The 27077-nt window shown below is 40.2% G+C and overlaps 1 protein-coding gene across 1 annotated transcript in view; it reads right to left on the reverse strand.

The window, feature by feature from the left end:
- RALA (RAS like proto-oncogene A) overlaps positions 1–27077 on the reverse strand; it is an 85955-nt gene that overhangs the window by 13156 nt on the left and 45722 nt on the right. The window contains exon 2 of the mRNA XM_019653845.1: positions 3643–3793. Within this exon, the coding sequence (XP_019509390.1) occupies positions 3643–3756 (114 nt within the window). The 5' untranslated portion in view covers positions 3757–3793. The remainder of the gene's footprint in view (positions 1–3642; positions 3794–27077) is intronic.

Raw genomic sequence — 27077 nt, forward strand, 5'->3', positions numbered from 1 at the left:
TTTACAACTTGAAATCTGTCCCTTTTTTTGTCCTTTAAACACTATACCTGCAAAAACTATTACAAATATACAGGCATACCTTGGAAATATTGCAGGTTCAGTTCCAGACTACCAAAATAAAGTAACACAATAAGCGAATCACAATCTTTTTGCTGCTAGAGGATCTTGTCTTCAATTTGTAAAAAATGCACCACTGGTGCTGCGTGGTGAAACGAGGTCTGCCTATACTTTATCAAAGTGCGTTAAGAACCCTTTTCTTTGTGACTCTCAATATAAATTTTCATGCCAGAATTGTGGACATATCTTGAAAGTAAGTCCATATTTAGGTACGCATTGAAAGTATCATTAAATCTTTTCTTTCTCCAAAAAGAACAAAGTCAATAAAGTGGCTTATACTACTCTGCAGAAGGTCAAATCTTGAACTTTGAGATTTCTCCTCAAGCTTCTGATTTTTTTAAAAAAGATTTTATTGGGGAATTGGGGGAGGGGAACAGCGTTGGGGAATCGGGGAAGGGGAACACACAAGTTGCTGTCCTTTTGTTCTTCAGTCTAGTTGTGGAGGACGTTGCTTCACTGGCCCATGTTGCTCTTCCTGGGTGAGGCAGATTGGTCGCTGGCCACTGGACGGCCGCTCACGGCGGCTCTTGGCAGCTCACGCTGGCTGGCAGCCGCTCACGGGAGCCCACTGCAGCTTCACTGCAACCTACGCCATTGCCAGGGACTCATGGCAGCCCAGCTCCAGGTCGAGCTGTTGTTCAGCATCTTAGCTGTAGAGGGCGCAGCGTCACTGGCCCTCATGTGGGATCCGAACTGGGGCTCTACTGCTCAGAGCTGGCGCCCTTAATCAACATGCCACTCGGCCGGCCCAAGCTTCTGATTTTTTAAATAGTACAATTAAACAACTTTACATTCCCACTTCTGTTTTCAACCTCATAAATCTCACCTTGATATTTTGATCAGTGTATTAATGTTAGCGTGTGTGTATGTATATACACACACTTTTGTGGGGTTTTTATTAGTTTCTTATAAATATCTTTTCTAATATTTTCTTATTGATTTGCTCAATATCTATATCCTCCTGCTAGAATTTAACCCCTGGAGGCAGGGACCCTGACTGTTGAACTCATCACTATATCTCCAAAGCCTGTAATAGTGCCTGGTACATGGCAGACACTCAATAAATAATTATTTCTAAAAAAACACACAGTATATTTTTAACTGTAAAAGCTACAGACCATTCTACAATATTTACATGCTAATAGTTTACAAATATTTAATACTTATGAACATGTAGGAATATTCTAATGAATAGAAATATTCAGATATATCAGATAGTATGAATATTAAATATTTATGAATAATAAATGAAGGCTTAAGCATTTATCAAATGTCAGGCATGTGAATATTCTTATTTCTGACCTCCTTACTGTCAAGAAGGAGACTGATTTAAGGATTACTTTGAAAAAAGAATACCTAGGTTCTGGTCAAGATGGCGGAATAGGTAAACTCTGTGCTTGCCTCCACCCACAACCACACCAAAATTACAACTAAACTACAGAACAGCCATCATTGAGAACCACCTGAAGACTAGCTGAACACAATTCCTATAACTAAGGACAAACAGAAGAAGCCACGTCGAGACTGGTAGGAAGACTGGAGATGCAGAATGGGCTGGTCCCACAACCATATGTGGCAATTAAGAATCGGGAGGGATATCTCGGCTGTGGAGGGTTCCCCAAGGAGCAAGGGTTCCAGCCCACACTAGGCTCCCCAGCCCGGGGCACCAGTGCCAAGAAGAAAAGTTCCCAAATATTTGGCTGTGAAAACCATCAGGAATTGTGTTTGGGGACAGGGGACTGCTGGAGACTGAGGCAAAACTCTTAAGGGGCTCGCACACAGACTCATTCACAAACTCACTCGCTCTAAGCTCGAATGCACGGGCAGCAGCTTGAGAAGCACCAGGGACATACAGAGAGAAACTAAATTGACTAACTGTAGGATGAGGGCTGGAGGGGCAGGGGTTAGGGCAATTCTCTCTGGGGAGAGAAGTGCTGGGAGGCGCCATTGCTCCTTTGTTGAACTCCCCTCCCACCGAGCTGGCCAGGTGCAGGCAGGAGTCAAATCTGTGCTCTCCATTAACTTGGCTAACACTGCTCACCTCACCCTGGTGATTCCCTGAGAACCCGCCCCACCCAACTCACCTGACTGACCCAAGCCACTTCCAGCAGCTCCTTCACATAAGCAGCCTGCCTTGGTTCATGCTGCAGACTTTCCCACATCTCTCAAAAACCCACAAAACCCAAACAAGTGGCAGCTGACCTTGGTGTACCTTGTAGCTCTTGCTAAGTGGCCCGAAGCCCAGCAAAAACAGCAGCCAGTCTAGACCTGGAACATAGTGTCAACAAACCAGCCATGAACCCGGCAAAAGTGGTGCCTGGCCTCAGTGCACACTGTGGTGCCAACCAAAGGGTCACAAGCCTGGTACAAGTTGCAGCTGGCCTTGGTTCACAGAGTAGTCTCTCCCAGGCACCTTGAAGTCCAGCACGAGTGGTAACCATCTGCAGATCACTTTGTGCCTCTTACCAAGCGGCCCCAAGAATGGCACAAGCAGTGGCTGACCTTGGCCTGCACCAAAGCACCTTCCAATAGGTTCCAGAACCAACACACCTGGGAGCTGGCTTAAGATCACACCAAAACATCACCCAACTAGCTTCATAAATGACATACATGAAGGGCAGACACAGCTGGCACCACAGCCCTGCTGAAGTGAATCCTGCTTGATGGGGACAGCTCCCACAGAACAGCTCATCCGCTGTAGTCAGACAGTCCTCACAGCCAGTCAGCCTTAGGGTTAACCCAACCCACTGATGTGCCAACAGCAATCGAGGTTGAACCACAAGAGGAGGGCACACAGGTTGGGTAACCTCTCTGAGGGTTTGTTTTCCCATCTGTAAAATGGGGATACCACCACCTACCATGCAAGACTGTTACGAGGATTAGGTAAGAAAGAGTAATCATAAAACATCGCTTCTATTGGGAGGACGAGCTGAGATAAATGCTCAAATTAGATGACCGACTTGTAAATCAGTTAGACTTGGTAACAGTCCTCAAGGGAGAGAATCTGGGTCAATAAAGTCTGACATAAATACATGCACACAAATATGATAACCTGTCTGGTCATTTTATTTCAGGGATATAGCCGCTACCTGTTTAATGGTGAATGTAGTGCCATGCCAAATACACAATAAGTAAGATTTTCACTGAAGTTATTAAGGATACCTTATGTATGTTAACCTCAAGTCTCAATTAGGTACTATATCCACCAGTTCTATTAATTCAAGGTGAGAATAATTGCCATTAAAACACTAAAATAAAAAAGCAGAAGTTAGATTTCTCAGAAATAGGTACTGTTTTCAGTTTTGTTTTGTATTGTAAAGCTTAAGATTTTATGAACCTTGGGCTCTTGACTTGTTAAATCAAGTTGTGTATAAATGTTGGCTCTGAATTTTACAATGGAGGAAAAAAATGATTAATAGCTTTCAAGGGTTCAAGGAATCCATCCAAAAGAGCGCCAAAGCTAAGCTACAGACTTCCTTTCTGAAAGCCCTAGCTGCGCAGTCCATCATGAAAGCCAGCACTTACCTCATCATACATGAACTGCAGGGTCAGAGCTGACTTGCCTACACCACCGCTGCCCACCATGATGACTTTGTGTAAGGCCAGAGAATTCTGACCCTTGGGCTTATTTGTAGCCATCTTGTGACAGAGTTTTCACCAAAGGATTAAGAAGAATCTAAAAAGAATGAGAGAATAAGTAATCGTCAGTACATTCTTCTTCAGAATTTCAGTGTAGGAAAGACAGATATGTCCTCAGGCTTCAAGATACTAGTTTTCATTCTGCAGTGATTTTAACAGATGGCAAATGAAGTACGCTCATTTAGGGTAAGAACTGCTTATCACAGAACACATGGCAATAAAACAAGTATATGACTCAAGGGCATTTCTCTTCTAACAGTTTCCAGTAATGAGCTGTGACCAAAAGTGAAAATTTCCCATTGCAACCATGTGCTGATAATAATGGAGTATAGTTGTATGAGAATATAATCACATTATGAAAACAGGTTAAACGATCACTTTGTTTTCATAATGACCTTTACTGGCACTAGCAATAAAGAGGTATGTCTTCTAATTTCAGTAAGAAAAACTTACCCTCAAAAAAGAACGCCAACTGAAAGGCTTACTAACTGCCAATTTATAAAAGAAGACACCGCATCCGAACAACTTGGTGGTAGGATTATCAATAGAACCCAACACCGGCTACCCCAATTCCCAAGCGTCTATTACATGAGCATCTGAGTGCCTTGGGATGGATGGCTGATAAACAAACATCCGAGGTCCTGATCTCAGGTGCCCTCCCCTTCTCTGGACTGTGTGTCATGTTTACCACACTTCGGTGCTCAGTGTGGAAAGCCCAGCATTCTCCAGAAGCTGCAGTGGTGAGGGGCACTAAAGGCACCCAGTTACCTTTGGCCATGGTTCCAGGCATTAGAAAAGGAGGCCAGCGGGTCGCAACAAACACTGAGTCTGTGTGAGGCCCAAGCAAGGAGACTCTGTCACTGGAGAACCCCAGTGGTTGCACCCTTCGTTCTCAGCCTCTGACTTGCTTTGGTCACGGACTACACCTCATCCTACCTCCCTCCCTCCCGATCCTGTGCCAACCTCTCCCAGCGTGGCTGTATTAGACCCACCCTGGTCTCCTTCTGTTCTCCCCCTCCTGGCCTTGGCCACGCAGTTTCCTCCATTTGGCATATTCTTGTTCCAGCTGCCTAACTCCTCTCAGTTTTGGGGTCTCAGCCTTACTTCAAACTCTGAGCCTAAATTACATTCTCCCCTGTCCTGTGCTCTTCATTATAGTATCTGATACTTTTCCTTCATAACCATTATCAAGTTGAAATTACTTGAGTGTGTTAGTTGTTTAACATGTCTTCTTCCCTAATATACCAGAAGTGTCTGGAGTGAAGGGGCCATGTCTATTTGGTTTACTTTATGCTTAATGTACTAACATGACTTGGCAAAATCAGCCATTCTGTTCCTATGTGCTGAATGAACAAACAAATGCTCGAAGTCTGACTTAACCTTGTGCTTTAGACTAGACTGGTGTAAAGCAGCTATTGCTACTGGAGACTCAGTCACAAGCTGGGCACTGCTTCAGTCTGCACCCAGAAATCATGCCCATGTGCCTACTTCTCAATTCAGGAAAACATTAGGAAACAGACTCCACAATCTGCTATCCATTTAACAACATGAACATGTTAAATACGTTAACATACTTCTTTTGAGACTGCTTTTAATCTACATGGAGCATAACTGAAATCACACTGTATATGCAAATTTTTTTTAATGTGTATTTGCCTTCATTTTTTTTTAAGCTTCTAATTATGGTTTTTTGTTTTCTTTTTAATTTTATTGGGGAACAGTGTTTTTTCCCCAGGATCCATCAGCTCCAAGTCAGGTTGTTGTCCTTCAATCTTAGTTGTGGAAAGCGCAGCTCAGCTCCAAGACCAGTCGCTGTTTTCAATCTAGCTGTGGGGGGTGCAGCCCACCATCCCATGCGGGAGTCAAACTGGCAACCTTGTTGTTAAAAGATCATGCGCTCTAGCCAACTGAGCCAACCGGCCGCAGATTGGCAGCTCAGCTCAAGGTGCTGTGTTCAATCTTAGTTGGGGGGGGAGTGCAGCCCATCATCCCATGCGGGAGTCACTGGCAACCTTGTTGTTAGGAGCACATGCTCTCACCAGTTGAGCCATCCAGCTACCCTGTATATGCAATTTCTGATCCTGTTCTTCTATCATAAGCATTTTAGCAGAAGCAGCTTGAACTGTAGAATGTATGGTAAAGAATCCACATTTGGGGGATAGAAGTTCCATTCAATTCAATTCAACTCAACAGACAAGGGCTGAGTCCCTCTTTCCTGGGTACCAAGGACATGATTATTAGCTTCTGAATGACCAGCACTGCTCAGAACAGTAGAAATAGTGTATGTCAGACAAGAACTAGAAGTCTGAAAGACACCCAGTCTAAGCAAGTTTATCAAGTATGCTGTTGCTGGTGTGTCTAAATAAATCAGGAAATAACTTCTTTGTCACTAATTATGATCCTTACTGGGCAGCTGTAATCATTTCACTGCTACATAATTACTGTTTTATTTCTGAAATATTAATAGTAAGTGCCACATGAGCTCAGGGTGTTGCCATATCAATTAATACTCTAAGAGGTGGTGTGTGCGTGTTTGTGTGGTGAGCAAAACATTTAGCAGTTACACCAACTGGGTTAAAACATCTTTCCTTCCAGAACAATGTACTTGTAAACTATAGTCTATGAAAAGGCAGAAGCCCCCAAAACATTTTTCCAAAGTGCAATTATTCCCTAATAACTATGAGCTGCACATCCCATACTTTCAAGGGGCTATCCAGGAAAAGCAGCTCCCATCAAGGACGTACTCCCCTCCTCCCATTTCAAAACTGTGGCATTCCACAGGTGAGCTCCCAACCACTAGTCTAGGTGCCATTTTGATGATAACAAGCCAAAGCCCCTGCCTACCCGGAACTTCAGACACACATGTAAGTAAGGAACTTCCATTTGTCATGCTAAGTGCAACAAAGAAAATAAGGGGGCACTGGAATAAAGAGTGGGGGGAGGGTCAAGGATGAGTCCTTTGAAGAGTGAGCGTCTGAGCTAAGAACAGAGTTTCATGAAGGACCCAGCCAGCTCTGAGAAAGCATTTCAGACACGGGAACTAACAGTTGCAGAGACCTCCGATGGGAGAGGGTCTGGCATGTTACTGGGAGCAGAGGCGGAGTGGATGGAGCCCTGGGAGTGAACAGGAGATGAGACTGAGAGGTGGGCAAGGCCAAATCACAAAAGGCCTTGAAGGCTGTTGGAAAGGAGTTTGGGTTTTCTTGTAATTGTAATGGGAAGCCTCTGGAGGGTTTCAAAGCAGGGCAGTGGCATAATTTCATTTATATTTTTAAGAAGATTACCCCGGCTGGTATGTGATTGGATGCTAGAAATGCAAGAATTGAAAGCACAGGCTATCCCACCGTCCCTGCAGGAGAGGAGAGATTTGGGTGGTGGTGGCGGTGGCGGCAGCAGCAGCAGCAGACATGGCACTAGTACTGGTATAACTACCACTACCATCTATGCCAGGATGGCAACAAGCCTTTACCGAGTCCTAAGTGCCAGGCACTGCTCTGAGAACCTCATGCATATTAACTTAGGAGGGCACCACATTTCCTGTATGAACAGTCCTAGGAAATGTGTACTACTTTAACTTTATTTAAAAGGTGAGGAACCTGGGTCAGAGAAGATGACTTGCTCAAGGCTGAGCCAGGATTCAAACTTAGGCAGCTTAGCTCTCCTCTATGCCAGTTGGGATACTTTTGGAGAAACAGTCGACAGGACTTGATTGACTAACATGGGAAAAACAAGAGTCATTTCTAAAAATATCTGAATGCTGGTGGTACCACTACCTAAGACAGAGAGAGATGTGGAAGGAACAGGCCCAGGGAGGTTCTGCTTGTGCCTGAGATCTCCAACTGGAGTTGCTGAATAGGAAACTGGATCTTCTAGTCTGGAGCGCAGGGGTGAAGGGCAGAGACGGAGGCAAAATGTGAATGTCGGCTTACAGGTGGTATTTAAAGCCACAGAACTGATGAGCTCCTTGGGGGGTAAGATGAAGATGGATACAGAAGGCAGCAGAAGACAGATGCCTGAGACAACTCAACAGTCTGGTTCAGGAGGAGGAACTCGAGCGATCACAGTCATAAAAGTTGGTTAACGGTCAGATCCTGCTGAGAGAATGAGACGAGCTATGATGAGGTAAGAGAGGAACAGGGAACTGATGACTGGGTTTGGTCAGATGGAGACTGCTAATGTCTTTGAGAAGAGTCCTTTCACCAGTGAGGTAGGAACCACAGCCTGAGTGGGGCGGGCTAGGGAGAAAACAGGAGGCACAGAAATGGACTTCTATGGGCCATCGATGGACAAGGTCTTTAGTTTGGCTGCTTTTTAGTTATTAATAAGAGATGTTTATGCAATAAGCATCTAAAAGAAGCAGAAATCAACGATGAAGAAGAGAGGCTGCCTTTAACGGCCAAGTGCCTCTAGACTGGACCCAGAGGAGTGGAGACCAGGGCACACAAGATGGGGACTTCTCTTTCTTTGTAATAGGAGGTGAGCTCAAGCCAAGAACAGGGCATCGGTGCAGGATGCAGACACACTTGGTATTTCTTTATTAACTGTACCTACAGTTCCTCAATGAAATATGATCACACAGCTGATTTATCTAGAAAAGCAAGCTTGTCTAATAGGTCAATGGAACAGAACATACAGAAATAGATCCAAATATATATATATATATATATATATATATATATATATATATATATACTGTAGTATATTTTACAATTCATTTCAAAGGTTAGAGATAATTTCCCTATATAAAAAATTACCATAAATAAGATCAGCAACTATAGGAAAATGGGCAAAAAACATGAATAGTAACAGAAAAAGAAATACGAATGGCTCTAAAGATGCTCAGTCTTTGTTGGTAAGAGAAACACAAATAAAATTATATTAGGATACCACTGTTTTACCCATCAGATTGATAATAACATGTCTGCAAGTCTCAGCAAACCCTTGGCCTGCTTTTCGTGTGGCCTATGAGCTAAGAATAGTTTTATGTTTTTGAAGGTTTGTAAACAAAGCAAAACCAGGAGAGTGTATATGGCCCACAATAAACTGCTTACAGAAAGTCTGTTGATCCCTTCCTTATTCATCGACTGCCATGTTAGTATAAACTGGATACATGGCAGGATGCTCTTTACCCATTTATTTAGAGGCAGCTCAAACATATTGTTTAAAGTGAAAAAACCCCAAGATATTGAACAATGTACCTTATATGCTATGAACTACATAAAAAGATGAGAAAAAAGATTATTTAGGAATTTACTTGTTTATATATCTAAAAGGATATAAAAAACGGTAATACAGGATTGCCTATAAGGATGGAAATTAAGTAACCAGTGAACAGATGTGGGATAGTGGTTTTTTGCTGTGTACCATTTTGACTTTCGTACCATGTAAACATATATTTGTTTTTAAAATTGAAATAAAAATTAGTTATAAAATAAACCAATATTGTAAGCCTGTTTATGTCTTGCACTCACTTGGCAAAAGTGCAATTAACTATCTTCCTGGCACCTTAAACAAACTAGGAATTGGAGGACTGAACCTACATTTTAATTAAAAGATGACTTCTCCATGTGTACACATACATTTGTTTTCCCCTTTAAGTAATAAAATAGGGATTCTTGAATTTCAAACGGTTTGGTTTATTTGGTTCAATTATTTTCTACCTTTTACTGTTCAATTTTTTAAAAGTGATGTCCTAGAACAATCTATAGAGTCTATTTGGCTATGGGTAGGCTTCAAGTTTTCAAACTTGCTTCATCCAGAAACTAGACACCTATACCATGTTTACAATGTTCATTTAAATTATGAATTACCTCATTTTTCTTTCTTCCCTCCTTCCTTCCTTCTGCCATCAACAAATATACTGAGTGCAACAAGAATAAGAGATCCTTATATGTACAGCACTGCTCTAGGTGTTGGGGATAAGTAGTTGAATTGCATAGGCCTCAGTCCCTTCCCTCGTATGTTTAGTTAACGGGTACCCATACTGGGTTAGTTTCCTGTTGCCATTGTAAAAATCACAGTGGCTTAAAATGACACAAACTTATTGTCTTCCGATTCTGGGTGTCTGAAGTTCAAAATCAGTCTTAAGGGGCTAAACTCAAGGTATCAGCAGGGCAGGCTCTTTCTGGAGGCTCCGGGAGACTCTGTTCCTCACCTTTCCTACCTCGAGAGACGGCCTTCCTTAGCCCCCGATGGCACCACTACAATCTCTGCTTCTGTGGTCATACAGCCTTCTCCACTACTGTGGCCAAACCTCCCTCTACCTCCTTCTTTTAAGGACACTCATGATTACCTTTAAGGCCCACACGGATAATCCGAAATCATCATCCCATCTCAAGAGCCTTAATTGAACCACATCTGCAGTCTCTTCCACCACAGAAGAAAACTTGCACAGGTTCTGAGGATTCAGACATGGTGTCCTGCCGGGCCATGTGCAGTCTCCCACACAAAGGAAGTGGGCCAAGGCACTCCAGACCACACACCTTCAATCCAAACTCGAAGCTCTCTATTTTAAACATTAAGAAATTGTCTAGGGCCGGCCAAGTGGCTTGCTGGTTAAGAGTTAGCTTGGGAGCATGAGCTCTGAGCAGTAGGACCACAGGTTCGGATCCCACATGGGCCAGTGATGCTGCGCCCTCTACAGCTAAGATGGTGAACAACAGCTCGACCTGGAGCTGGGCTGCAGTGAGTCACTGGCAATGGTGTAGGCTGCAGTAGGGCGGCAGTGGGCTGCCGTGAGCTACCGTGAGTAGCTGGCAACCAGCGTGAGCGGCCGGCAGCTGGTGAGAGCTGCAGTGAACCGCCATCCAAAGGCCAGGGAGCGACTGCCTCACCCGGGAAGAGCGCAATGATCACAATACCAACATGGGCCAGTGAAGCAACGTCCTCTACAACTAGACTGAAGAACAAAAGGACAGCAACTTGTCTGTTCACCTTCCCTGATTCCCCATCGCTGTTCCCCTCCCCCAATTCTCCAATAAAATCTTTGTTTAAAAAAAACAAACAAAAAACTAACAAACGATCAATCTAGTTCTCTATTACTTGATAAGGAATACTTTACCGAAGTATTTCATACAAAAAATATCACGCATGACACACTCTTATCTGTATTAAGAATCTCTGCTCAATTAAAAAAAACTAGTATAAACAATTTTAGAAGAGTTAGAACATACTGAACCAAGAAAACAATATACACAATTCTATTTTGAAAGGGATTTAAGACTATTTAGGATTATAACCAGGCACAGATAATATCACTAGTGTATTTTTTCAAACATTCAAAGAATAGGTATTATCAATACTATTTAATGTTCCAGAGCACAGAGAAAGCATCCAAATTCTTTTTAGAGTTAGCTTCACACTGATGCAAAGGTCTAACAAAGCGAGACTAAAGGAAAAGTAAATTGACTGACCTATCATGTGAATATGGTGCAAAAACTCCAAATGTTACCAGATGGATAAATCAAAGCAATCAGGTGCGATTCAATCAGATATGCAAAAATGTCTTTATATTTTAGGGAGTCAATATAATTCTTTGTATTAATAGAAAAACCATATGATTATCTTCACAGGATATGGAATGACATTTGATAAAATTCAAAGTCCACTGCTTATTAAAACCCTTAAATAAAGAAGAAATTTATTGGTGTTCACTTAATACACTCAGAAACTGGCTATCTTAAAACCCAAACCATAAAAATACCATATGCTTAATGATAAAATAAAAGCATTCCCACCAATGTCAGGAATAAGAGTGCCCAATAACATCGCCCTTATTTAGCACTGTGCTGGAAGTAGTATCTGATGACATTAGAAAGGGAAAAGAGGAGCAAATGAGCATTACAAACTGATATTATGATTTCACACTTGGGCTAAAGAAATCAACGGAAAAACTGCTATAAATAAGATTTAAAGAGATAATCAATACATATTATATATAAAATACATGTTATATAATCAACATATGATATAAAAATAAATATAATACAAAGAGTACATAACAGAATAAAATTAACGCAAACTACATAAGATATACACGAAGACAATAATGATAACATAAAGGGTAACTTGAATAAATATAGATCCTGTTCTTGGGACAAGAAGATTGTATACTGGTAAAGGCACAAAACCCTGATAATAAAAAAGACTATTAATTATTAACATATAAGGATTTCTTCATGATAAAAAAATAATAGTTAAAAGACTGGAGTCATCTGATCTATCTCCTAGAGCAGCGGTTCTCAACCTTCCTAATGCCGCAACCCCTTAATACAGTTCCTCATGTTGTGGTGACCCCCAACCATAAAATTACTTTCGTTGCTACTCTATAACTGTAATTTTGCTAATGCCATGAATCGTAATGTAAATATATTTTTGTTTTCCGATGGTCTTAGGCGACCCCTGTGAAAGGGTCATTTGACCCCCAAAGGAGTCGCGACCCACAGGTTGAGAACCGCTGTCCTAGAGTTTTCTTTAACCTTAATCTGTGAAGAGAATTTCTGATGTTGAAAACTGGCTTTAACTTTTTTCTTTAAGGCAGGTTGATTTACATACAATAAAATCACCCTTTTAATGAGTTTTGATAAATGTAGTCATGTAACCACCACCACAATCTAGATATAAAAATTTCCAACATTTTAGAGTATGCAGTTAAGTTCTATCAGGGCAATATTCAAAGTTAGAAAGTACCTGAGGCAATGTTTTACTTTTGAAGTGTAACAATATTTTGTAATTTGCACTGAACAAGGAGAACACAAAATTATAACAAAGACTGAACTAAAGAAAGTACTATTTTGTTTTAAGGGTACAGTAGTTGAAAACTGTTTAATGATGGCTTAACATTTTGTCTTGTCTGCATAGTAAAATTTATTTATATGCCTTGCCAGACATGCTGTCAAGACATCAAAGCACAGACTTAAAATCACGGAAGCTCAAATTACTTTATTTCCTTGGGTCTCAGCTTATTTGTAAACATAATGTTAAGATGAATAAAATAGCATATGTAAGATGTTCAAGTACACATTGTAAGGATGGATATTGTAAACATTCAGGCATCTTTTTAGAAGACCCTATCTTTATATGCCCCTAGTCAGTGCAAAATTATTACCAACAACACAAAGGTAAAGCTCTCACCACAGTTAAAACTAACAAAAAGTTTCTACAATGCATGAGGAAGTGATGACTAAGTTGAGACTTGAAAGACAAAGCCTCAGCAGACCAGCTGAACCTGGGAAATAAAGCTCTAAGAAGGGTCAGAAACAGAATTTTACATGCCAGGAATTTAGATTTTTATCCTCACAGTAACGGAAAAACCACCAATTTTTAAGTGAGAGACCACGACTCTGAAGGGAGGGAGAATAGCTGGGAGGCTACATACAGGGCAAATACAAGTTGCGTTTGGCCTAAGAAGATGTGGATGGATTCAAGATATATTAAGAGGAAAGAGTCAACCAATCTGGGGCCAGATTAGATGTGAGGGATGAAGGAAAAGTAAAATTCAAGCCAAATTACCCAACTTTCTGGCTTGAGTGGCTATGGGTAAGGAAGAGGAACACGCAGCTTTTTTTAGGAGATGGTGAGAAGAGTTGGTGCAAGAAAATGACGGAAATCAATACTGATCTTTTAATAGATCAGAATATTTTAAAAGCATCTGAGTACAGTATAGCCCAAGGATGTAGTTTTCTTAATCCCAGCCCACTACAGTCTGATTTAATTTCAGCAATTATGAGAAATAAGCAACAGGGTGGAACTTGAAAGGGGAAAGAGTAAAAGACTGATAAACTACTATTCGTAGCTATTTTAACATTTGTCTTTGAACCCGTAAATGTGCTTTTAAAATAAGATTATGTAGTTTAGGAAAACATTTAATAATTATTAATCATAAAGAATACAAATTTTGCTTCTGTATTCCTGTAACCACAGAAGGATACATAACAGCAATCTTTTGAATTTAAAGCCATGTGAATGTACTACCTACCTGCAAATTAAATACATAAAAGGTTACTATTTAATTTACAGGCTACAAAATTGGATAAAGAAATAAAATTCAAGCCTGGATGCTTAACAAAAAAAGTATCATTTATATCTGCTTTAGGTTCTACTGTGTATGAGCTATAAATTAAGTGTATACATACTGTTAAGAGTTTCTCTTATTGGTATCTTTATGAACTTAATATTGTCTATAAAAGCTTTGCTAATTTAAAAAATGCAACCAGAAAAACTAATTGAATTAACTAACCGTGTCTGAATGATACAGCTTAAAAATTATTCAACTGAATAAGACTTATATTATTTAATTTTAGTTTCAAGTGTAGAAAACATGATTGACATTTATACCCCACAAAGTGATAACCCCCCAAGTCTACTACCCCTGACATCGTATAAAGATGTTACAATACCATTGCCTATATTCCCTATGCTGTACTCCACATCCCATGTTACTAAGACTTATATTAACTCACACATGAGAAGAAATAGTGACAAAAACAGTAAATAGTCATTAGCAAGTGAAATTTTTTTTTTTTTTTTTTTTTTTTTTTTTTTTTTTTTTTTTTTTTTTTTAGCTGAGCCATCCCGCCACCTGTTGGCAGCTCACGGCTGCTCCGCTCGGGCTGACTCGAACCGCTGTTGCTCAGAGCTCAAACTCTTGAGCGAGCTCTTAACCAACTGAGCCACTCAGCCGGCCCCGCAAGTGAAATATTTTTAAAAAATCTAATACATGAAGACATCTGTTAAATCCCACTTTTTAATGCAGGTATATCATTAGTTAGCTCTCTTTGTATAGTGGCTTCTCCAATCTTTTGGGTTTCCTGGCTGTTTCTTTTTCCTATGCCCATTTTCTGAATCAACACGGATTTACTGAGAGGTAGTGTGCAAGGCCCTGGGAAGGGGTGTGAGTGGGTCAAGGATGAGCCAGTCAGAGTCACTGACTTGAGTGACCTCACAATCAATACAGTGATGTGGGGGAGGGGTTATTAAATAGTAAGGCACGAGTCTGCTTTTTGCATCCCTTTCCATTTAAGTCACACTTGCTTTTCTATGTTGTTTTGCTGACTTCATAGCTGCAATTTTTAATGCTGTCTATGCTATCACCCTGTAGATGTACAGCAGTTTACTTATCAAACCCCGTAATATAAAACATTAGAGCTGTTCAGAATTATTCAGTATTTTCACAGATGACCTTCTATTTCTACATTTAAAATGCTTTCCATGAGGTAGATTCTAGAAATGAAAAGGAATGAATGGATTTTTTAAGGTTTATTAGGCACCGTGTTCAATTGCTTTTCTAAAGTGTCATACAATTGTTCACAACAGCCTACTATTATTAGCAATGGGTATTCTTTAAAAAACCGCTTTTTGATTTGATGACATGAAGAGGGTGAACATTTTTCCCATGTATTTATCTGTTTTGCAAATTGTTAATTCAAAGCCTTTCCTAGTCTGGCAGTGGTCTCTTGGGCTGCATTTTGTGTAATTCCTTGTCACTGCTGGCTGGGCCTATTGCTCTTCTCCACTCCCATCCACTGCAGCAGGTTTCCCTGCTGTTGGGTAGATCAGGAGAGGGAATGAACTTTGTGTCCACTGATATTTTAATGGACATGCTTCACTTCAGGGTTCACGGGCAAGGAGTAGATTGATAGGTTGGATCTTTCTCAATACCAAAACAAGGAGAGTATACCATGGGTCACTAACTCTTTCATTACAGCTTCTAGTTCTCCACAGGCTGAGATTTTAAAAAGAATTTTCTGAAAGTAGATTTCCAAAATTAGCACGGGAACCAGTGTTGCTACAATCTTTGTCTGGGTTGGGTGTGTGGGTGGGATATCCAGTTAGTTCTTAATATAGCCTCTTCCAATCAATCCCTGTCCTCTCATCTCTTCTGTCCCTACTGCCGCGAGCTTAAATCCTCTTCAGGATCTGTGGGGAAAAACAGGCCCCACTTGCAGCCTTCCCACATTCTGCTGGGCAGGGGCTTCCTCTCCCTTGGCTCATCTGTCTCCTGGAGGCTGGGAATCCTGATTTGCTGATGGTCACTCCATCTGCCCTATTCTCAGTGCTGTTACGGATTTACAAATTTCTGTCTGTAAAACTTTTTCCCTCTGACATTTCAGGGAGTTGGGGATACATGAGTTAGATACATGAATTTAGACTATTGGCTTTCACCGTAAATGAGTTAAAATCCTAAGTTGATTTGGAATCCCAAAATATTTCAAATTTAGAAACTATGAAAATCTCAAGCAGAGACATCTAATTAAAATTAACCTGAGTTTTTTGGTTTTTTTTAAAGATTTTATTGGGGAATTGGGGGAGGGGAACAGCATTGGGGAATAGGGGAAGGGGAACACACAAGTTGCTATCCTTTCGTTCTTCAGTCTAGTTGTGGAGGACATCGCTTCACTGGCCCATGTTGGTATTATCATTGCGCCCTTCCTGGGTGAGGCAGTCACTTGCCGGCCATTGGACGGCAGCTCACGGTAGCTTACGCCAGCTGCCGGCCAGCCCCACTGCAGCCCAGCTCCAGGTCGAGCTGCTGTTCACCATCTTAGCTGTAGAGGGCGCAGCGTCACTGGCCCTAATGTGGGATCTGAACTGGGGCCCTGCTGCTCAAAGCTGGCGTCCCAAGCCAACTCTTAACCAATGAGCCACTCAGCTGGCCCAACCTGAGTTTTAAATAATACAATTATTCAGTACTAGTTTTATGGATCAATCAGTTTCTGATATGGGTGACCAAAGAATCATAAATAAAGAAAAACGTTAAGATTAGGCAGCACTTGGCATAAAAAGGAGTGCGAGTGAGGCACAAGTCGGAGAGAAGAGAAAGGAGAGCCAGTAGTCTTCACTGCTCCCAAGGGCTGAAATGATTTCTTAGAAATGTTTTCTTTACCTTATTGGGACAGGTTAGCTAAAGCTGAAAATGTGTAAGGGGACATACTGATCAGTCATGGCCCTGCAAATGACGTACTGGAACTATTTTTACATAAATAGTGTTGATCACTCTTGTCACTTTCACTTCCCTTACATCCTGCACACATGCATGGGACTTGAGCTCCTCCTTGCAACAATCTGTCAAGATTATAAAAGTAACAGGTGCTCATCATATATAACTTAGAGAGTAAAGAGACGAGGGGGGAAAGTCACCTGTATGGTCCTAGCACCCAATGGTAATGTTTTTGAATTTTTATCTTCTATAGGACTATCTTATACAAGGCATTCAACCAATCATATAGTTCAAGAAGCTCGAAGAAAAATTCCAAGGAAAGCAGAAAAAAAGAAAAAGAAATTAAAAGAAAAAAATCACAATATCTGGAGACAGGCCAATAATATTGGTGAAAAATAGTATTTTTATTTATTGAGTACTCTACGTCAGATACTTTTTCAACTACTTGATTATCTCACAAGATTCTCAAAAGACTTTATAACTATTATCCACATTTTACGGGTGAGAAAATTGAGCCATACAGAAATTTTTAAAAATGCCCCAAATCATATTGTTGGTGAGGAACCAGGATTTTTAAAAATCCAGACCCTAAGCATTTACCATCTAAACTTTACAACCGCTATAGAAGAAACTGGTAGCAACGATCTTTTTACAAAGCTGGGGGCCCACACAGTTTTAGAGGCAATTTCCTTTAAACACAAAAAGGTCATTCTCATGGGTAGCACAGAAAAGCTACCTAAATCATTTTATTTGTGTAATAAAAGTCAGTGGTACCAAAATAGCAATAATCATACCCCCAAAACAGCCATTACAATTTCATTTATGAACATAAAAAGTTTATAAAATACAAACACCTGAATTTTACCTCTTAGTAAAAACAAATCCATTGCAGTTTAAATGTTTTATCTCAGAAATAACAGCTTAAGAATGCCATAATATAATCACATGAATAGGCCCAATGAGAAAAGCCATGTAATCGACACAAAAAGGCATTAGATATAATTCAATATTTCTTCCTGGTAAACGCTTTTTGAGTTAAAACCCGAGAGGCTACCTGTTGTTTATACACACACGCGCTCGCACACACACAGAGGTGCCCCCAAAAAATGTATAAATATTTTAAAAAATGAAAAAACTTTTAAAATTGTCATACTCAATATATACCAATAAGAAAAGATGAACACAAATCACGTGTGACTTCTTGCAATCACAAGAGGTGCTCAAAGTGGTTACCATCAGTGTCCAGACACTTCTGATTACGGTGAACTACTGCTTAGGCAGTGTTGACCAAAGTGTCCACTTTGGTCATTTTTTTTGGCACCCCCCTCTGGAATATGAATCTATCTATCTATCTATCTATCTATCTATCTATCTATCTATCTATCTATATGCGCTTCACAAACCTGAAAATCATTTTTGTACTGAAGCCACACTAAACTTCTCTGTATTTTAAAAAAGTATACATGCCTTCATTTGTAAGGAATGCAAATTAGAGTAAACATGAGAGTAGGAGGTAGAAAAAAAGCTCAGAATTCTCTTTTCTGAGTTTTAATAATCTTGTCTACAGTTGCTAATGAACTAAGAGAAAACTTTTGCCCATGATTTTGGGCTTATCTAGAATCCACTTACCCAGAGACTTCGAATCTGGTTAATAATAAGAGCACAACACATAAATTACCATCAGTGAAGGGAGACAGCTAATGTTCAAAGAAATTTGCCCCGTTTTCTCTTGGCTACATCACAATTATAAATCATGTAGATAAGCTGCACTGTCAGTCACCTGAGTCAAGGCAAATAATACTGAACTGTGGCCTGCTTACTACTATTAATTCTGTTTTATGAAAAGACAAAAGTATTTGAAAAGTGCTAAATCCTAAATTTAACTCACATGAAAAATAATGTGAAATTATAAACTAAAAGAAAAATGACTCAAAAATTCTCTGAAAATCATGAAAACATATTGTAGCACTCCAGATTTTCCTTCCCAAGACTGAGTACTGATAAATCTTGAGATTTGATCACATCTTAAAGTTAAAAATGACAGTAATTTGTGGTCATGAAACTCAAGTTTTAGTTTGTGACCTGACCACTGACTATATCAAAAACATACTTCTCTGTATAAAAGAACTTTTCCACTAAAAGAGAGCCTAAAGGGAAGATTCTCTTACAGGTGTTTTTAAGTAGGAGTAGGAATCAGAATCACCTGGGAGCTTTTATAAAATGTATTTACCCCAGACCCATGCATGAAGGTCCTGACTCACTGGGCTGGGATGGGGACAGAGGATGTGTATTTTGTAAAAAGCTGTCCAGATAATTCTCATGTGCATTCTGGTTAAGAACCATCACTCTGTATATCTATAAAATTGAACCACATGAAATTGACAACCTGAGATTTTTTTTTTTTTTACATATAAAAATAGCAATTTCATATGGGTCATCTAATAGAAAGTGGCCAAGGTTCAAAACCAACTAACATTCACTTTGTACCAGGCACTAAGTTCTTTACGCCTATTGTTGCAAGTTTGATAACACTAGGCAAGAGGTGGACAAAAATAAACCTGGGCTTTGTATGAGGAGGTAAGGGGACAGAGGAAGTAGAGAACCAGGAGGAGCTGGGTCAGGGGTGATGCCATAGGGCAAAAGAGTGTTAGTTCAGGGTAAAGACCGCTGGGTTACAGATGCACTGACAGAGGCCGGAGAAGAGACCAGAGAACAGTAATGTAAAACAATTCCCACATGAAGCCATTTTCCATGGGCTTAAGGAAGGGACAACCCTCTTCAGTCATTTCCAGCATGTCTAACAGCAAGAGTGTGGACTACAGTGCATATCCTATTACTCTCAGACACGGGTTGGGGGTTGGGAGTGAGCAAGAGGATGCCCTGTCTTTAAGGGGCTTACTGGGTACTGTCAGGACTCATTGGGAATGGTGGGCAATCAGGCTGGGCAGCAGGCCCAGCACAAGTAAACCTCCAATCTTTTCAAACTGTATTACTAAAAGCCAATCATACATTTTAAACTAGAACATTAAACATGTGCACCTGAATTCAAACTAGTGGTCAGAAGCAAAGCTGTAGCATCTCACTATCATAGGAGGCTTATAGGCTTCAACGAATACAGGGGACAATTTGATGATCAAAGAGATAATATTTGGAAGGTCCAAGCCCCATAGAAAGTGAGATTTTCCCAGGGAACCTCATCCAACAACAGCCTTAAGAATACTGCAAGATATTTTTTTTTTAAGCAGAATATGGGGAGCTCATGCAAGATATTTTTTAAATCAAGTAAATATGATGCAACTAAAGAACCACAGGAGGCAGTCCTAAAATATCCAATTCTCTCATTTTTCACATGAGGAAATGAGGGCTTGAGAAGAGTTAGGTCACTTGCAAGAAATTCCACAGGAAGTTGTGGTGGAGTGAAAACTGAAACTGAATGGGGATGGCATGATCCAGCAGATTCTATGTACCTGTGCTAGTGTGGTCGGGTCAGCTGAGAAATCGCTATGTGCCCTGCAAATGGCTTTTGAAGCCAACTGAATACCCCGTACCCTTATTCTTTTACTCTATCCTAAATCTGAGGTTGGGTTCAAGGGGTGGGCTGAGCATGGCTGTTTTACTTAGTAACTCGTACCCACTTACAGGCTTCCACATTTACCAGTCCATCATTGGTGAAGGCTGAGTTTAGCCAGTTGAGTCTGAGTTTAACTACCTTCCTGAGGGACAGGCCTCAATGTGATCCAGTAGTGTCATGTCATGTCAAGTATTTAAAAACCCGGTCTTGGTTATACAATGACAGGTGCTGTGTGAAGACAGAGACTTGTTACAAGAGACTCTTTAATAATAAAGTATTCTGGTTGCCAGATAATTGGCTGTTTCTCATAAATCACCTTTCTTCCGTTCTGGGTTCTTGTTGGTATCAAGAATTAGGTGGCTCCTCAGAGAATCATAACTAATCCTAAATTAGTGAACCTTGACTCTAAAGGTTAGAAGGGAAGAAAAATACAATATTAAAGCTCTTACATGCTATTTTATAAGATTTCATACTGAGAAACAGCAAGCATGAATAACTGAGGCCTATATTTGTTTAATTCCAGTAGACTAAATTCTTAGGTCTAAAAATAGTTGTCATTCTTATAAACCCAAGAAACAGTCAGAAGCAGTAAAATTCAGGTAGCTCTGAACTTTGAATTGCTAGTTACATTTCAGTTGACAGGATGCAAATATAATGTACAAAGAGCATGGGGACAAATTTAAGGTACCAGGAGTACTGACCCTGCCACCTCCGCCCAAAATTATACACTAACTAAAATACCAAAGGGACTCATACAAAACCCCTCATTATTAATACTGCCTGTCATTTATGTAAGTGCAACCTATCACGATAAAAAGTGAAATTACGTGGGCCAGCCGAGTGGCTCAGTTGGTTAAGAGCTTGCTCAAGAGTGCGAGCTCTGAGCAACAGCGGTTCGATTCCGGACCCGAGCTGAGCAGCCGCTGAGCTGCCAAGAGGTGGCAGGATGGCTCAGCTTAAAAAAAAAAAAAAAAAAAAGAAGCTAGTGGATGTAAATCTATTAGCATGGAAAAAAGTGAAATTACTTGATGTTGCTTACTTAAAATTCTTCAAAGACTCCATATTGCTTTCACATTAAAATCTAAATTCCTTACTACTGTCTCCGGATAGTATCTGCCCCTTCTTGTTTCCTTTATCATTCTTCTCCCCTTAAACCTTATATACCACCTTAACCATGAGGCATTTTTCAATTCCTAAGAATGAAATATTTGTGGACAATTTAGGGAAGTTTGCCTTAAATGGTAACAAGTAAAGTGGATTTGTAGGTGGTAGAACAATGGTACCAAGAAAGGTTAACAGACCCTGTAGGGACTGGCATGCCAGAATGGGAGAACATTTTTTAGAATTTAAAACTAAGATTACTGGGCCGGCCAAGTGGCTCAGTTGGTAAGAGCACGAGCTCTGAGTAACAGGGTTGCTGGTTCGATTCCCACATGGGCCAGTGATGCTGCGCCTGGGCTGAGCTGCTGCTGAGCTGCCAACAGGTGGCAGGATGGCTCAGCTGGTGAGAGCATGTGGTCCTAACAAAGTTTCGGGTTTGGTTCGACTCCTGCATGGGATGGTGGGCTACGCCCACCCACAACTAAGATTGAACATGGCACCTTGAGCTGAGCGGCCGTGAGCTGCCGATGCACAGCTGGTTGGCTACTGGACTTGGAGCTGAGCTAGCTGCGCTCTCCACAACTAAGACTGAAGAACTGGGCTGTTCCCCTTCCCCAACACTATTCCCCTTCCCCAATTCCCCAATAAAATCTTAGACAAAACAAAACAAAACAAAACAAAACAAAACACCCCACTAAGATTACTGAGGAAAAAAGAAAGACATATTTTGGCTCATAGGCAGAATCTTTCTGATGACTTACTACAGTCAAAAATGGAATGAACTATCTGTAAGCTCCTATCAAGGAATTCAAACAAAGCAAGGCAGGTGGTGGAGACTGGGCTGATTACATTTAAACTTTTGACTCTATATAAATACTCACTGTAGCTATTTCTAAAATGACCATTTTAATGCATATTTGATATTGTACTAAATCAATGGTGAGAGATTTAGTTGTTGATCTATACGACTCGATCAAAACATTTTCAATTAAAAGGTTTTTGGTGATGCGAATGTGTAAAGGTAAAGAAAGCTATTAAAGAGAACCTCTTCTGTGAAGCATGTCCAGCCTCCCGATTGCTCTCCGGGCCTGAGTTGTGAATTCCTTGGTGGTTCCAGAGCATTATGGACAAAACTTCTATCTGTGCTTCTGCCCATGTTAATTATGGGAGCTTTTCAAAAGCGAAGGACTTTTTTCAGTTCTGTAACCCCAGCACGTAGCACAGTATCTAGCAAAAAACTAGTACAGACATACAAATCTGAAACGGAAATCAAACCCTAGAAAATGACTTTGGAGAACAGGTAAGCAGTACTGTAAAATTGAGGCATTCTCCCCAGGAAGAACAGGAGCCCCAGTTAAAAACTGCTGATTGAGGATATGAGCAGGGAAAGGAGAACCAGCAAAGGAGACAGACGGCTCCCACATCTGATAATACTATGCTGTATTACCTGGAATTACCATGTATTATGCATTATGGACAAATTGAACACTGGTCTCAGATGCTCTGGTTTTACGAGACTAATGTTAAAAAAAAAAAACACCCTGAAAAAAATAGGCTAGAATTGTCAGAGAGAATTCTGCTACATTGAGCTAAAAGTTGATGTTATTTTCTTAATAAATTAATACAACCATGTCAATATTAAATAACATTACATAACATTTGACTAGAAAAAAATTCAATAAGGTCATTCACTAAAATCACTATGCCAAGTAGCAAATCTCTGCAAACCTTTTTTTTCTCCTTCCCTTATATATGTATTATGAGGCTTAGCAATCTGAGGGACATTAGATGTGCTGTGTTCTTATATCCAACCAGACAGGCTTATGGGAGATACATTTACAGTGACTGAATTGTACATGCCAGTTAACTGAGGAGATGAAGAGCCCGATAAAGTCTATGGACCCTCAACACAGAGCCCCACCAGGGTCCTAGCTGAAAACTAATAGAAATGTTACAAAGCTTATATATACTTAATAGTCACTGGTTTTGTTAAATGTGTATGTGAACTAATATAAGATCTGATATTTTTTTAAAAGGCTGTCATAATCATGGTTATGCACACAGAATTAGCAGCAAGGATATTTCTTGTAACAGTATTCATAATACTAAAAAATGAAGGATTAAATACGGATAGCCATACAATGTAATTACAAAACAACTATTAAAAAATGACACCAAGTACTGAATGACATTGAAAAATGTTCTGAAATATGTGAAAGCAGCTTACAAATAGTATTTATGTATGAACTTCTTAAACAGACAAGCATTATAACAGGAAAAACATTAGATCGCAAAATAAAATTTCACTAGGCGTAATCTTAACAGAGGAATGTAAACAATATTTAATTTCCAGAACTTTTTGCTTATCTGTATTCATTTTCTACCATGAGTATCACTTTTCTAATCAGAAAATAAAAAGCTTAGTAAAAAAGAAACAAATATTTTAAAGTGTTTGTGTTTGGGCTTTAATATAATCAAAGTGTTACAAACAGTTGCCGTGGGCCAATTATGGAAATACTGGACATGTGGCAAAGCTGGCAGTACACAAGGTAACACACAGAATTCTGTAGACATTCAGGCTGGCCTCCAAGATGGCTCCCAACAATCCCGCTCCACCCTCCTGGTACTCATGCCCTTCCACCATCCCAGCCTGGATCTGTGTGTCCGACTAACACAGCAGCAGGTTATAAGTCAGGCTTCTGCCCTGCGCACTCTCTCTCATTCCTCTCTGCAGGAAACCATGCTGTGAGCAGTCCTGAGAGAGAGCCCGAAGCCTCCTGCCAACAACCGTGTAAGTGACATAGGAAGCCGAGCATCCAGACCCAGCCAAGCCCCCCAGGTGATGGCAGTCCTGGCTGACACCTTGAATGCAGCCTCATGAGAGCTTGAGTCTGAACCATTCCAATAAAACGTTATTTCAAAAACAGGCGGTAGGCTGAGTTTGGATAGGGAACTGTAGCTTGCTAACACAGGCTGGAAATGGAACTGGTAAGACCAGTGCTTCCACTCATGCAGTGGATCCCAGTCCCTCCTGACTCAACAGGCACAGCTCGGGAAATCCCCACACCACCATGCATCAGATGATCTGTCCTTCTCTACTGGATGCAAACTGGTTATTTCTCCTATCTGAGAAAACAAAACAAAAACTATAACTCTGCTTCCATTTCTGGAACTTACTGTGTCTGATTTTGCTCCTTTCCTCCTCTTCTAAGCCTCCTCTTATCAAGCTTTTGTTGGGGTCCTCAATGATCTTCACATTATAAATCCAACGATCAAATTTCAATCTTCATTACACTTCACTTAGCAGCAGCTGACCAAGATGATCAATCACTCCCTCGTTCTTAAAATACTCTCTGATTTCCAGGATACCACAACCACTTGGTTTTCCTCAAATCTCTGTGGCTGCACCTTTTCCATCCTACTCTCATTCTAAATGTTGGTGTCTCTCAGGGTTCAGCTTGGACCTCTGTTTTCTGTCTACATTCATTCCCTTAATATCTTGCTCAGTATACTTCCATATGGGATAATACCATAATTTATACCCCTAGATTTCATCTCTCCCCTGAACACCAGACTCATATTCAACTGCCTTCTCAACCTCGTCAACTGGTTGTGTTAACAGGCACCCCAACTCCATGCTGTCCACAACGCAACTCCTAACTTCACTACCTTAACAAGTCTCTCAGCTTTCCCTTTATCAGTAAATGGCAACCCCATTCTTCAAGTTGCTCGGACCAAAACCCTGGAGTCATTCTTGACTCCTTCCACAGGCAACATCTGATCTGCTGGTAAATTTGTAAGCTCTACCCTCAAAATATATCAACACTTGAGAAGACTTCCCATGTTACTGGGAATAAAAGCCTTACAATGGTCAATAAGGTCCTAAATTATCTTGCCATTCCTTCTACTAGAAACTAGATGATTAATACAAGGCTCACTCCCTCACATCCTTAAGGACTCCCCTCTGTAGTATGGAAGATTCATGAGAGCAGGTTTTTTTGTTTGTTTACTGCTATATCTCTATTATCTTAGATAATGCCTGACTCATAGTAAGTCCTTAAGAAATACTTGTTGAATTAGTAAGTTAACTGTGAAAAGAGACAAAAATACTTTCTAAGTTGATGGAATACTTATTGGCAAAACAAATTGTGTATATTAACTTATTTCATTTCCCATTTTCAGTGTTTTTTACATAAAGCCCCTGATAACTTATAGCAGAAAGAGTACAATGTGAGTCAATGGACCTAGATTCTGCCACATACTAGCTTCTACAGACTAGTTTTTTTGCCTTACTAACCTCTAATGACTGTGGTTTTCAGAGCCGTGAAATAAGAACTGAACCAAGAAACGTGGACTCCTTTAAAACCTATAAACTTCCAAAATTTTGCATGACTTCAGAGGCTTATGCGATGACAGATGCTCCCCAAACCCACAGGGATCTGACAATAGGCTCTGTAAAGGTGTGGTGACAGGGAAGTATGAGTCTGACTTCCTGGAAAAAAATGTCATGTTACAGAAGTGAAACAAACACTTATTTAAGTACTTAAAATGTCCAAGGCTTAATGTCAAGATACTGAAAAACTTATCTTCCAGTCTTCAACAATAACACTGGAAGGCAGAGAGGAATTTTCATTCTTTATTTAGAGTTTTGTAACAGACCATGTAAATGAGGACCCAAAAGTTATGTAACATGTTCAAGATCACACAGCTAATAAATGGCTGAGCTAGAGTTCAAACGCAGGCCTATGAAACTCCAAACCTACATCATTTCCAATGTACCATATACCAAAAGTTTTCATTACAAGAACATATCTGGGATAGCCACAGATACTGAAGGAATCTTTTGACAGAGACAAGTGGCTGGACTTTACCTCTAATATGTTTACAAAAATCATCTTCATAGCTGAGTAGATTTCCAACTAGAAAGAATCTGTTCATAAGCTCAGTTATGTATTTTAATACAAATAATAGATATTCCTGGTTATTTTTAAAGGAAAGGAAGTGAAAATTTGTGGATGAATGCCTATAGCGTTCTCATATTTCACAGAATTTCTCAAAATGACCCTAATAAGGCAGGCATCAGATAGATGAAAAAACAAGATTCCTAAGACTGCACAAGGGATAACGCATCTTCGATATTAATAATCAGCTTAGAGGAGATGTGAATAAAGTTCATCTGTTTCCAACTACTGCTGTTCATATCTTGGATATGCACAGATAACCCAAACTTAAAATGACTAAAACAACATGTTCTTTCTCCTAAACCCCCCACTTCAATGCATGGCATGCATCACCATCGATAGAGGCTTAGGTACCCACACCAGCAACTTCAGTTACTCTTGATGCCTCCTCCTTGGCTTTGCGTGTATTAATACAACGAATCACTAATGTCCTATATATCCCATCTCCTTAGTATTTAAAATCCAGCTGCTTTTCTCAACCCCTCCTCCAACTCAATTTAAGACAACATCATACGTACTTTAGCTGACACGTTAGAATTATTTGTACTTTCATCTACCTGTATAAGAACTTTGTTCTTGTCACCTAAAACCTATGTGTATTCCAGCAGTACTTGTTGATAGTGGGATGAATTTTAATTTGCCTTGTTTTCTCCGTGCTATTTTAGCCACTTTCACCAGGCGGGAAGAACAAGTGTTGATGGAGTGCAATGTGGATTTCATTATTAAGAGGCTTTAATGGATGCTTCTGAGC

Source organism: Hipposideros armiger, unplaced genomic scaffold (assembly GCF_001890085.2).
Source record: "Hipposideros armiger isolate ML-2016 unplaced genomic scaffold, ASM189008v1 scaffold_208, whole genome shotgun sequence".
Lineage (NCBI taxonomy): Eukaryota > Metazoa > Chordata > Mammalia > Chiroptera > Hipposideridae > Hipposideros > Hipposideros armiger.